The sequence below is a fragment of the Molossus molossus genome, unplaced genomic scaffold (assembly GCF_014108415.1).
Source record: "Molossus molossus isolate mMolMol1 unplaced genomic scaffold, mMolMol1.p scaffold_m16_p_1, whole genome shotgun sequence".
Taxonomy (NCBI): Eukaryota; Metazoa; Chordata; class Mammalia; order Chiroptera; family Molossidae; genus Molossus; species Molossus molossus.
The window spans coordinates 181,860,917-181,873,301 of record NW_023425344.1 but is presented as its reverse complement, the minus strand read 5'-3'; the positions used below and the strand labels follow the sequence as shown (position 1 = coordinate 181,873,301).

The following is a 12,385-nucleotide window of genomic DNA, read 5'->3' as shown; positions in this document are numbered from 1 at the left end:
CACTCTATATATATTGGAAATTAACCCCTTATCTGATGTATCATTGGCAATGATGTTCTCCCATACAGTGGGTTGCCTTTCCATTTTGATGATTGTTTCTTTTGCTCTGCAGAAGCTTTTGAGTTTGATGTAGTCCCATGTGTTCATTTTTTCCTTTGTTTCTGTTGCCTTAGGTGATGTATCAGTGAAAATTCTGCTCCGTATGATGTCCGAAATTTTGTTGCCTACAATTTCTTCTAGAATTTTTATGGATTCACGGGTCACATTTAAGTCTTTTATCCATTTGAGTTTATTTTTGTGTATGGTGTAAGTTGGTGGTCTAGTTTCATTTTTTTTGTATATAGCTGTCCAATTTTCCCAACACCATTTATTAAAGAGGCTGTCTTCACTCCACTGTATGCTCTTGCCACCTTTGTCAAATATTAATTGAGCATATTGCCTTGGGTCCATTTCTGGGTTCTCAGTTCTGTTCCACTGGTCTATATGCCTGTTCTTGTGCCAGTACCAGGCTGTTTTGATTACAGTCGCTTTGTAGTATAACCTGATATCTGGTATTGTGATCCCACCTACTTTGTCCTTCTTTTTCAAAATTGCTGTGGCTATTCGGGGCCTTTTTTGGTTCCGTATGAACTTTTGAAGTATTTGTTCTAGTTCTGTGAAATATGTCATTGGTATTTTGATGAGGATTGCATTGAATCTATAGATTGATTTGGGTAATATGGACATTTTAATGATGTTAATTCTTCCAATCCATGAACAAGGTATGTGCTTCCACTTTTTTATATCTTCCTCTATTTCTTTTTTCAATGTCCTGTAGTTTTCTGGAAATAGGTCCTTTACTTCTTTGGTTAAGTTTATTCCTAGGTATCTTAATTTTTTTGCTGCAATGGTAAATGGGATTGTTTTTTCAGTTTCTGTTTATGTGAGTTCATCATTGGTGTATACGAATGCTGTCGATTTCTTGACATTAATTTTTTATCCTGCTGCTTTGCCAAATTCATTTATTAAGTCTAGTAGATTTTTGATGGAGTCTTTGGGTTTTCTATGTATAATATCATGTCATCTGCAAATAATGACAGTTTCACTTTCTCCTTTCCAACTTGGATCCCTTTTATTTTTTCCTCTTGTCTGATTGCTGTGGCTAAGACTTCCAGTACTCTGTTAAATAAGAGTGGTGAAAGTGGACATCCCGGTCTGTTCCTGTTCTTAATGAAAATGTTTTTCGTTTCTGCCCATTGAGTGTGATGTTGGCTGTAGGTCTTTCATATATGGCCTTTATTATGTCGAGATATGATCCCTCTATTTCCAGATTGCTGAGCGTTTTTATCAGAAATGGATGCTGGATTTTGTCGAATGCTTTTTCAGCATCTATTGATATGATCATGTGGTTTTTATTCTTCATTATGTTTATGTGGTGTATCACATTTATTGATTTGCGAATATTGTACCAGCCTTGCATCCCTGGAATGAATCCCACATGGTCATGGTGAATGATTTTTTTGATGTATTGCTGGATCCGATTTGCTAGTATTTTGTTCAGGATTTTGGCGTCTATGTTCATCAGGGATATTTGCCTGTAGTTTTCTTTCTTTGTAGTGTCTTTTTCTTGTATTGGAATTAGAATTATGCTGGCCTCATAGAACGAGTTTGGAAGTCTTCCTTCTTCTTGAATTTTTTGAAATAGTTTGAGGAGAATGGGTGTTAGTTCTTTTTTGAATGTTTGGTAAAACTCCCCTGTGAAGCCATCTGGGCCTGGGCTATTGTTTGCTGGGAGAGTCTTGATTAACCCTTCAGTTTCCTTAGTTGTTATTGGTCTGTTCAAGTTTTCTATCTCTTCCTGTCCAGTTTTGGGAGACTGTGTGTTTCTAGAAATTTGTCCATTTCGCTTAGAAGGTCGAATTTGTTGCCATATAGTTGTTCTTAGTAGCTGGTAACGATCTTTTGTATTTCTGTGTTGTCGGTTGTTACTTCTCCTCTTTCATTTCTGATTTTGTGTATTTGGGTTCTCTCTCTTTGTTTCTTGGTGAGTCTAGCTAAGGGTCCATCAATCTTGTTTATCTTTTCAAAAACCAGATCTTTGTTTCGTTGATCCTTTGAATTGTTTTTTGGTCTCTATGTCGTTTATTTCTGCTCTGATCTTTTTTTTTTTCATCCTCACCCAAGGATATATTTTCATTTTTTGTTCAGCTGGAGCAGGAGGGAGAGAGAGGAAGAGAGAGATAGAAACATCGATGTGAAAGAGACACATCGAGTGGCTGCCACCCACATGACCCAACCATGGTCGGGGACAAACTGCAACTGAGGCACATGCCCTTAGTGGGAACCGAACCCGGGTCTCTCTGGACCGCAGGCCGACACTCTAACCACTGAGCCAAACTGGCCAGGGCTATTTCTGCTCTGATCCTTACTATTTCCTTCCTTCTACTTGCTCTGGGGTTTTCTTTTTGTTTGCTCTCTCGTTCTTTAAGTTGTGAGGTTAGACAGTCAATTAGAAATTTTTCTTGTTTCTTGAGGTAGGCCTGTAGTGCTATGAACTTCCCTCTTAGAACTGCTTTTGCTGCATCCCATAGATTTTGTGTTGTTGTGTGTTCATTTTCATTGGTTTCCAGGAAGTTTTTAATTTCTTCCTTGATATCCTTGGTAACCCATTCATTGTTTAATAACATGCTATTTAGCCTCCATGTGTTCAAATGTCTCTGCACGTTCTTCTTGCAATTGATTTCTAGTTTCATGCCATTGTGATCTGAGAAGATGCTTGATATGATTTCATCTTCTTGAACTTGTAGAGATTTAGTTTGTGTCCTATCATGTGGTTTATCTTTGAGAATGTCCCATGTGCACTTGAGAAGAATGTGAATTCTGTAGTTTTGGGGTGTAATTCTCTGTAGATATATATTAAATCCATTTGGTCTAGTGCTTCATTTAGAGTCTCTGTTTCCTTGCTAATTTTTTGTCTAGAGGATCTATGCAGTGGTGTCAACGGGGTGTTGAAGTCCCCTGCTATGATTGTATTGCTGTCGATTTCTCCTTGGAAGTCCTCCAGAAGATTTTTAATATATTTTGGTGCTCCTATATTGGGTGCATATATGTTTATCAAGGTTATGTCTTCCTGTTGGATAGTTCCTTTTAATATTATGTATTGGCCTTCTTTGTCTCTAGTTATGGCCTTCATTTTGAAATCTGTTTGATCAGATATGAGTATTGCTACCCTAGCTTTTTTTTGTTTTCCATTTGCTTGTAAGATTTTTTTCCATCCCTTCACTTTCAATCTATGTGTGTCTTTGTTGTGAGGTGTGTCTCATATAAACAACATATAGATGAGTCATGCTTTCTTATCCAATCAGCTCTTCCGTGTCTTTTTATTGGAGCATTTAGTCCATTTATATTTAAGGTGATTATTGATATGTACTTGTTTATTGCCATTTTTGTTTAGTGTGCTTTATTTTTCTTCCTATTCTAATTACAGCTGTCTATTTAACATTTTTTGCAGTAGCTGGTTTGGTGCTAATTTATTCTCTTAGCCTTTTTTTTGTCTGGGAAGCTCTTTATTTGACCTTCTATTTTGAATGACAGCCTTGCTGGATAGAGTAGTCTTGGATTCAGATCCTTGTTTTTCTTTTCTTTTTGTGTGTGTGTGTGTGTGTGTGTGTGTGTGTTTTTTCCAAATCTTTATTGTTGGATGTAAAATGTATTACAGATGTTCCACATTTTTCCCCCATTGACCCCCTCCTCCTCACTCCCGCCCCCCTCCCACCTTTTCCCACACTATTGTCTGTGTCCATTGGTTATGCATATAAGTTCTTTGGTTTATTTCTTCCCACCCCCCCAACCCCTTTCCCTTTGAGGTTTGTCAGTCTAGCAATGAGTTTGTGCTTCTTAATCCCTTCACCTTTTTCACCCATTCCCCCAACCCCCTTCCCAACTGGCAACCAATAAAATGTTCTCTGTATCTATGAGAATGTTTCTGTTTTTCCTGTTCATTTTGTTTGTAGATTCCATTGTTGATAGATATGTATTCATTGCCATTTTGTTTGTTCATACATTTTATCTTTTTCTTCAAAAAGACCCTTCATCATTTCATATAATAACGGTTTGGTGGTGATGAACTCCTTTAACTTTTTCTTGTCTGGGAAAGTTTTTGTATGTCCATCGATTGTAAATGACAGCTTTGCAGGATAGAGTAATTTTGGTTGTAGGTTCTTGGTTTTCATCACTCTGAATATTTCTTGCCACTCCCTTCTGGCTTGCAAAGTTTCTTTTGAGAAATCAGCTGACAGCCTAATGGGTACTCCCTTGTAGGTAACTAGCTGCCTTTCTCTTGCTGCTTTTAATATTCTCTCTTTGTCTTGAACCTTTTGCATTTTGATGATGATGTGTCTTGGTGTGGGCCTCTTGGGGTTCATCTTGTTTGGGACTCTCTGTGCTTTCTGGACTTGTATGTCTGTTTCCTTCACCAAGTTAGGAAAGTTTTCTGCCATTATTGTTTCAAACAGGTTTTCGATTTCTTGTTCTCTCTCTTCTCCTTCGGGCACCCCCAAGATGCGAATGTTGGCACGCTTGAAGTTATCCCAGAGGCTCCTTACTCTATCCTCATTTTTTTGGATTCTTTTTTCTTTTTGCTCTTCTGATTGGGGATTTTTTGCTTCCTTATATTCCAAATCGATGGTTTGCTCCTTGGATCTACATACTCTATTATTGAAGCTGTGTAAATTATTCTTTATTTCAGTTAATGCCTCCTTTAATTCTAACTGTGTATCCATGATTTCTAACTGGTACTTTTTTATGCTCTTGATGCCCTCCCTAAGTTCACTGAGGTTCTCACTAAGTTCATTGAGCATCCTTATAAGCAGTATTTTGAACTCAGTATCTGTTAGGTTGCTTATCTCCCTTTCGCTTAGTTCTTTTATTGGGGTTTTGTTCTGTTCTTTCATTTGGGACCTGTTTCTTTGTATCCTCATTTTGGCTGCCTCCCTGTGTTTGTTTCTGTGTATTACTTAATGAGAGGTATGGGGCTCGCTGAGACCTGGTGCTGCTCGTTTGAAAGAATTTAGGAAAAACCTGAAGCAGGATCCAAGACCGGCCAATCCTATGGTTAAGCAAGTGGCAACAGCTTGAAAGTTGTGTGGGGCGGGGCGGGGCCTCAGGGAGTCAGCAGGGCGGGGCTACGAGTGTGAGCCAAGTTGCTGGAGTCCCAGATATGGCTTCTGTCTGCCGCCCCCGGGAAGGGCTCACCAAAGGAACAAAGGCCTCTGACAGCACGTTTGTCCCCGAGGAAGCCCCCTCTCCAGCTCTCGCTCCAGTGCCAAACAGCTCAGTTCTTCCCTGTGTGTCTCTGGTGCCCCTCGAGCTTCCTCCCCTCCGAGCTTAGAGGGAGAGAGTCCGATAAGTCCGTGCGCGGGGCCCTTTAAGGAGCTGCCTGGGGCTCCAGCCGCTTCAGCTTCCCTGAGCCTCAGTTTCCGCTGGTTTTTCCAGCCAGAAGTTATAGGGACTTATCTTCCTGGCACTGGAACCCTGAACGGGACACCTGGTGTGGGACGGGGACCCCTCAGTCCTCAGGAAGGACCTTCCCAGCCGCGGGATCCTCCTGATTTTTATCCACCACGCTTGGGTGTGGGACCAGCCCGTCTCGCCGCTGCACCGCCGCTGCGCCGCCGCCCCCCCTCGCGCCGCCGCCCCTCCTACCGGTCTGGATGTAGCTGCTTTTTTTTTTTTTTTCCTTAGTTCCGTAGTTGTACGACTTCCATTCAGCTTGATTTCAGGCGGTTTTGAATGATGATTGTTCTGTAGTTTAGTTGTAACTTTGATGTGGTTGTGGGAGGACGTGATACCGCGTTTACCTACGCCACCATCTTGACCGGAAGTCCAGATCCTTGTTTTTCATGATCTTGATTACTTCATGCCATTCCCTTCTGGCCTGTAGTGTTTCTTGTGAGAAGTCAGCTGAGAGCCTTATGAGGTTTCCTTTGTAGGTAACCTGTTGCTTATCTCTTGCTGCTTTTAGGATTCTCTCTTTGTCTTTAATTTTTGGCAGTTTGATTACTATGTGTCTTGGTGTGGGCCTGTTTGGGTTCTTCTTACTTGGGGCTCTCTGTGCTTCTTGAACTTGAATGCCTTCTTCCTTCATCAAATTAGGGAAGTTTTCTGTCATTATTTCTTTGAATATGTTCTCTAACCCTTGCTCATTTTCTCCTTCTTCGGGGACTCCTATGATGCGAATATTATTACGTTTCCAGTTGTCCCACAGTTCTCTTAAGCTGTCTTCCTGTTTTTTAATAGTTTTTTCCTTTTGGTTTTCTGATTGGTTGATTTTTTTCTACCCCGTCTTCTAATTCACTGATCCAGTCCTCAGCTTCCTCTACTCTGATTTTTAGACCTTGCAGTGTGTTTTTCATTTCTGATATGTCACTCTTGATCTCTTCTTGGTAGTTTTTAATTTCCAATTGGTTTATTTTCAGCATCTTTATGTCCTTACTCATACTGTTGAGCTTCCTCAAGATCATGGCTCTGAATTCTAGTTCTGTTAACTTGCCTAACTGCTCCACATTGATCATCTTCGGAGGAGGTCTCTTGTTCTTTCATTTGACTTCTGTTTCTGGTTTTCACCATTTTGACTATCAAAGTGGGCTTTGGAGCCTGTCAAGTGTTTCCTGTGGGTGTTGGTGTTCTGTTGTTTGTGGCTCCCTCTCCTAGGTGTAGATGAGCGAGGGTGAACCCATGTTAAACACCACTGTCAAGTCTTACTTTCCTGGTTAAAGTTGCTCGCAGGAAAGGTACTGTTATCCTTTAGTTTTTTGCATGGAGGCTAGCAGTCCAGGTTACTTGAAGAGTTTTGGGTTGTGAGTTGATTGAAAAACTCCCTCAGGTGCTCGGCATAAGGGGATTTCTGGAGGGTGGGGCAGATGCTGGTTTTTAATGAGCCTCAATTAGCATTTCAGTGGCCCACAGGGTGGGGTTGGATCTCTGAGGTAGGGGCTGCTGCTTCTCCCCAGAGCCCTGGGAAGGAGCAATATGGCCACCTTCCTGCGGGGCAGCAACTCAGCAAAAGCTCTGAGCGCCCTCCAAATCCCGTGTCCATACACAGTTCCAATCCAGTCTGCCCTCCCTCTGCCGGAGCCCAAGGTGAGTGGCTGTGGCTATTTTAGCCTCTGTCCCGGCTCTTCGCTGTGGAGTTGCTTGGGAGTATAACCCAAGGGCGCTGCTCCCAGCTAAGGCCGCTGCTGTCTGTGGGCTCCCAGCCCCCGTCTCACGCCTTTGCAATCCTACCAGGATCGAGTCAGTGTCCCTGGTTATACGGTCCTTGCAAGCTGCTTTTCTGTTGCTTTTTCCCGTTGATTTCTCTGTGTTATAGTTGTAATTTCAGTTTGGTCCTGGGAGACGGTCTGTGTAGCTTCTATTCACTCTGCCGCCATTTTGGAATGTCTGTCATTTAATTTTCTAATTATGATTTATGTTGTCTTAAAGCTTCTTTTAAAAAAATTAATTAATATGTTACAGATATCCTCCCTCCTCATTGACACCTTCCTCCCCGATCCCGTCCCACTCTCACCTTCACAGTATTGTTGTCTGTGTCCATTGGTTATACATACATGCATATAAGTCTTTTGGTTATCTCCCCTCTCTCTCCACCCCCACCCCCAACCGAGGTTTGTCAATTTGTTCCCTACTTCCATGTCATGTCTCTGGGTCAATTTTGTACATCAGCTTATTTTGTTCATCATGTTCCACAAATAAGGGAGATCATGTGATACTTGTCTTTCTCTGACTGGCTTATTTCGTTTAGCATAATACTATCGAGGTCCCTCAATGTTATCTCAAAGGGTAAGAGATCTTTCTTACAGCTGCATAGTATTCCATTGTGTGAATGTACCATAGCTTTTTTATCCACTCATCTCCTGATGGACTCTTGGGCTGTTTCCAGACCTAAGCTGTTATAAATAGTGCTGGTATGAACATAGGGGTACATGTAGTCTTTTTAATTGGTGTTTCAGGATTCTATATTCCTAGAAGTGGAATCAATGGGTCAAATGGAGTTCAATTTTTAACTTTTTGAGGAAACTCCATATTGTTTTCCATAGTGGCTGCACCAGTCTGCATTCCCACCAGCAAGTGTACTAGAGTCCCCTTTTCTTCATATTTCTGCCAGCACTTGTTTGATTTGTTGGTGGCTGCCATTCTAGCAGGTATGATGTGATACCTCATAGTAGTTTTAATTTGCATCTCTGATGATTAGTGATGTTGAACTTTTTTTCATATTCCTCTTGGCCATTTGTATGTCCTGTTTGGAGAGGTGTCCTTTCAGGTCCTCTGCTCATTTTTTAATTGGATTGTTTATCTTTCTTTTGTTGAGTTGTATGAGTTCTCTATGTATTTTGGAAATTAACCCCTTATCTGATGTATCATTGGCAATTATGTTCTCCTTAAATCTTCTTTTTCATACTTTGGTTTGTTCCATAATATTAGCTCACAGTTTTTATCTCCTGTATCTTCATTTTTTATAGATGGGCTGTCCATGTTGTTATTCTCTTTTTCTTACAATATCATTATATTCCGTTTGATAAAGAGCTCTTTTCTGTGGCTCATGTTAATTTTCTATGCATTTTAAATATATTATATAATATTAAAATTGTATTAGCTCTGATGATGATAAGCTCGGACTTACAACCTATAAAATTATAAGTTGTTGTAAATTAGGTACCATATCTTTTTCTTTAGCAATATGTTATACTTAGGATAGTGGTCTGTCTGGGTCAGCTGCCACTGACACCATGCTTTCCTCTATAGTCTGGCAATCTCAGCTATTTGTTAATTATATCTGCATTGTAATGTAATGTTTTTGTAATGTTGAGCTATTTCATTGGATATCTGTAATAGAAAGATAAGTATTTTAAAAAAATATGCACTAAACGAAGGGGGGAGGGAAGAGGGATATCTGCAGTACATTCAACAATAAAGATAAGTTTTTAAAAAAAGAAATAAACATATAAATCTAAAAAAAATATATGTACTGAACAGATTTTGGAACTGAGTTTGTGTTTCCCTTCTTTCCAACAAAGCAACCTAATTACTGTGTAGGATTAGTAGTGCTACTTGGTATAGGATTGTTTGTGTTAATTAATTAGACCTGATATGCTGTTGCTTTTTCTTTTGTTTTAGGTTAAATGGAAACCACCCTTGGGAGCTGGATGCCTGTGTAGCCTTTCTATCATATCAGTGAACTGCAATGAGTGGAGGAGGAGAGCAGCCGGATATCCTTAGTGTTGGAATCCTGGTCAAAGAAAGATGGAAAGTGGTGAGTATACATGAGAGAGAGAGAGAGAGAGAGAGAGAGAGAGAGAGATATTGATTGATTTGAGGGTAATTTTTGGTGTCTTGATTAAAAAAATAGCAGTTCATTACAGAATAATACATATATTGCATGGTAAATAAGTTATTTTCCTTTGTTTTTTTGCCTATAAATAAGTTTGGTTTATGCCCTAATTCTTACTTTTGCTTTATATAATAAGTAAGTTTTTCTAACCTCTGATAGCTAATATTGAGTAAGGTAAATAAAAGTGTACTTAGAGAAAAAACAAATGAAAAAATATATAGTATAATGAACTTCTTTCTTTTTTCTTTTTAAACCTTTTGTTAAGGAAAATTGTAAGTATATATAAAAATAGCAACACTGATACAGTGAACCTCCATGTACTCATGCTCCAGTTAAAACAGTTATCAGTTTATAGTCAATCTTGTTTCATCTTTTTAACCTCCCTCCCAAAATATTTTTAAATATATATTTTTCCTTAGCATTTTTGGTATGTATTTCAGTATGTATTTCTAAAGCAGCAGTTCTCAACCTGTGGGACATGACCCCTCTGGGAGTCGAATGACCTTTTCACAGGGGTTGCCTAAGACCATTGGAAAACATATATTTCCCAATGGTCTTAAGAACCGAGACACCGCTCCTCTGTCTCCAGGCGGGTCCGCCCACATTCCGATACGCCCACATACAGTCTGAGGAACTGTATTAAAGGATTGTGGCATTAGGAAGGTTGAGAACCACTGCTAAAAGATAAAGGCTTCTTTTAAAAACAGTCATATCATTATTACACCTAAAAAAGTAACAATTTCTTAATATCATTAAGTATCCTTCCAGCTTTCACATTCCCCTGCTTGTTCTGTAAATTATTATTGTTGTTATTCTTTTATTGAATGTATTAAGATGACATTGGTTAATAAAATTACATAGGTTTAAGGTGTACAATTCTATAACACATCATCTGTATATTATATTGTGTGTTCATCACCCCAGGTCAAGTCTCCTTCCATCACCATTTATCCCCTCTATACCTTTTTCTACCTCTCCCCAGACCCCTTCCTCTTTGATAATCACCATGCTGTTGTCTGTGTCTATGAGTTTGGTTTTTTTTGCTTAACCTTTTCACCTTTTTCACCTAGCCCCGCAAACTCCCTTCTGACAGCTGTCAGTCTGTTTCATGTATCCATGCCTATTTCTGTTTTGTTTGTTAGTTGATTTTGTTCATTAGATTCCACATATGAGTGAAATCATATGGGACTTGTTTTTCTCTGACTGGCTTATTTCACTTAGCATAATGCTCTACAGGTCCATCCATACTGTCATAAAGGGTAAGATTTTTTTTTTTATAGCTGAGTAGTATTCCATTGTGTAGATATACCTAAGCTTTTTTATCTATTCATTTACTGACGGGAACTTGGGCTGCTTCCAATATTGGCTATTGTAAATCACGCTGCTTTGAACATAGGGATGCATACGTTCTTTCTGATTAGTGATTTGGGATTCTTAGGATATATTCCCAGAAGTGGAATCACTGGGTCATAAGGCAGTTCCATTTTTAATTTTTTGAGGTAGCTTCATACTGTTTTCCGCAGTGGCTGCACCAATCTGCATTCCCACCAAAAGGGTCCTATTTTCTCTACGTTCTCACTAACACTTGTTTGTTGATATATTGATGATAGCCATTCTGACAGGTGCAAGGTGATATCTTATTGTGGATTTTATTTGCATTTCTCTGATGATTAGTGGCATTGAGCATCTTTTCATATGTTTATTGGCCATCTGTATGTCCTCTTAAGAGAAGTGTCAGTTCAGGTCCTTTGCCCATTTTTTAATTGGATTGTTTGTTTTTTTGTGTGTTATTTTTAAAATGCTTACCTGAGGATCTTTTTTCATTTATCTTTCGGATATAGTGGGAAGGAGGGAGGGAGGGTGGGAGGGATGGAGGGATGGCGGGAAAGAGAGACATCGATATGAGAGAGATACACCGATTGGTCACTTTCCACTTGACCCTGACCAGGGCCGGACCGAATGGCAGCCATGGTATATGCCCTTAACTGGAATTGAATCCATGACTCTTTGGTCCACGGGCTGACGCTCTAATCACTGAGCAACCTGGCCAGAGCTGGTGTTAAGTTTTATAAATTCTTTATCAATTTTGACTCTTAACTCCTTATCAGATATATCATTGACAAATACATTCTCCCATTCACTGGGTTGTCTTTTCATTTTCTTGATGGTTTTCTTTGCTGTGCAAAAACTTTTTAGTTTGATATAGTCCTGTTTGGTTTTATTTTGTTTTTAATTCTCATCAAGGATATTTTTCTATTTATCTTCAGATAGAGTAGGAGGGAGGGAGAGAGGAAGGGAGAGAGACAGACACACAGAGAGAAACATCGATGTGAAAGAGGCACATCGACTGGTTGCCTCCCGCAGGACCCTGACCAGGGCTAGGGACAAATTGCAACCAAGGTACATGCTCTTGACCGGAATTGAACCCGCGACTCATTGTTTTGCGGGCTGATGCTCTAACTGCTGAGCCAAACCAGCCAGGGCTCAGAAAAATATTTTTTAATGGTTTGAATTAAATCCAAATAAAGTCTGGATATTATAATTGATGACATCATTTAAGCTTTTTAATTTTTAGGTTCTTGTTAATCTTTTTACTTACTATTTATTTCTGGAGAAACTGGGTCACTTGCTTGTACAATTTTCCATGGTTTGGATTTTTCTGATTGCTTCCATGTGGTGTTAACATTTTTCTCTGCCATGTATTTTATGTAAATTGTTAATTCTGTATAGAGGCTTGATTAAATCAGATCTAATCTGAAGTGGGGACTTTTTTTTTCATAAAGGGTACTGTAAACTTTTAGTAGGAAGCACATAATTAATTAATGTCTTATTGCCCATCATTTTTGTGGTGTTACTACTATGGATCATCATTGTCTAGCTCTGTTAATTCCTTAGGGATTGCAGATTGGTGATATTCTAGAATTCTTTCATTTATTAGTTAAAGTACATCTCTAAAGCTAAATTTCTCATAATCAACTATTTGATTATTTGAGATATAATTAGGAAAACAGGCTAAAT

General features: G+C 39.3%; 1 protein-coding gene across 3 annotated transcripts in view; it reads left to right on the top strand.

The window, feature by feature from the left end:
• The window catches only part of TTBK2 (tau tubulin kinase 2), a 170,361-nt gene that overhangs the window by 29,144 nt on the left and 128,832 nt on the right, over positions 1-12,385 (top strand). For all 3 annotated transcript variants that reach the window (XM_036261809.1, XM_036261819.1, XM_036261799.1), the window contains one exon: positions 9,154-9,289. In XM_036261809.1, coding sequence (XP_036117702.1) covers positions 9,221-9,289 — 69 coding nt within the window. In that variant the 5' untranslated portion in view covers positions 9,154-9,220. The remainder of the gene's footprint in view (positions 1-9,153; positions 9,290-12,385) is intronic.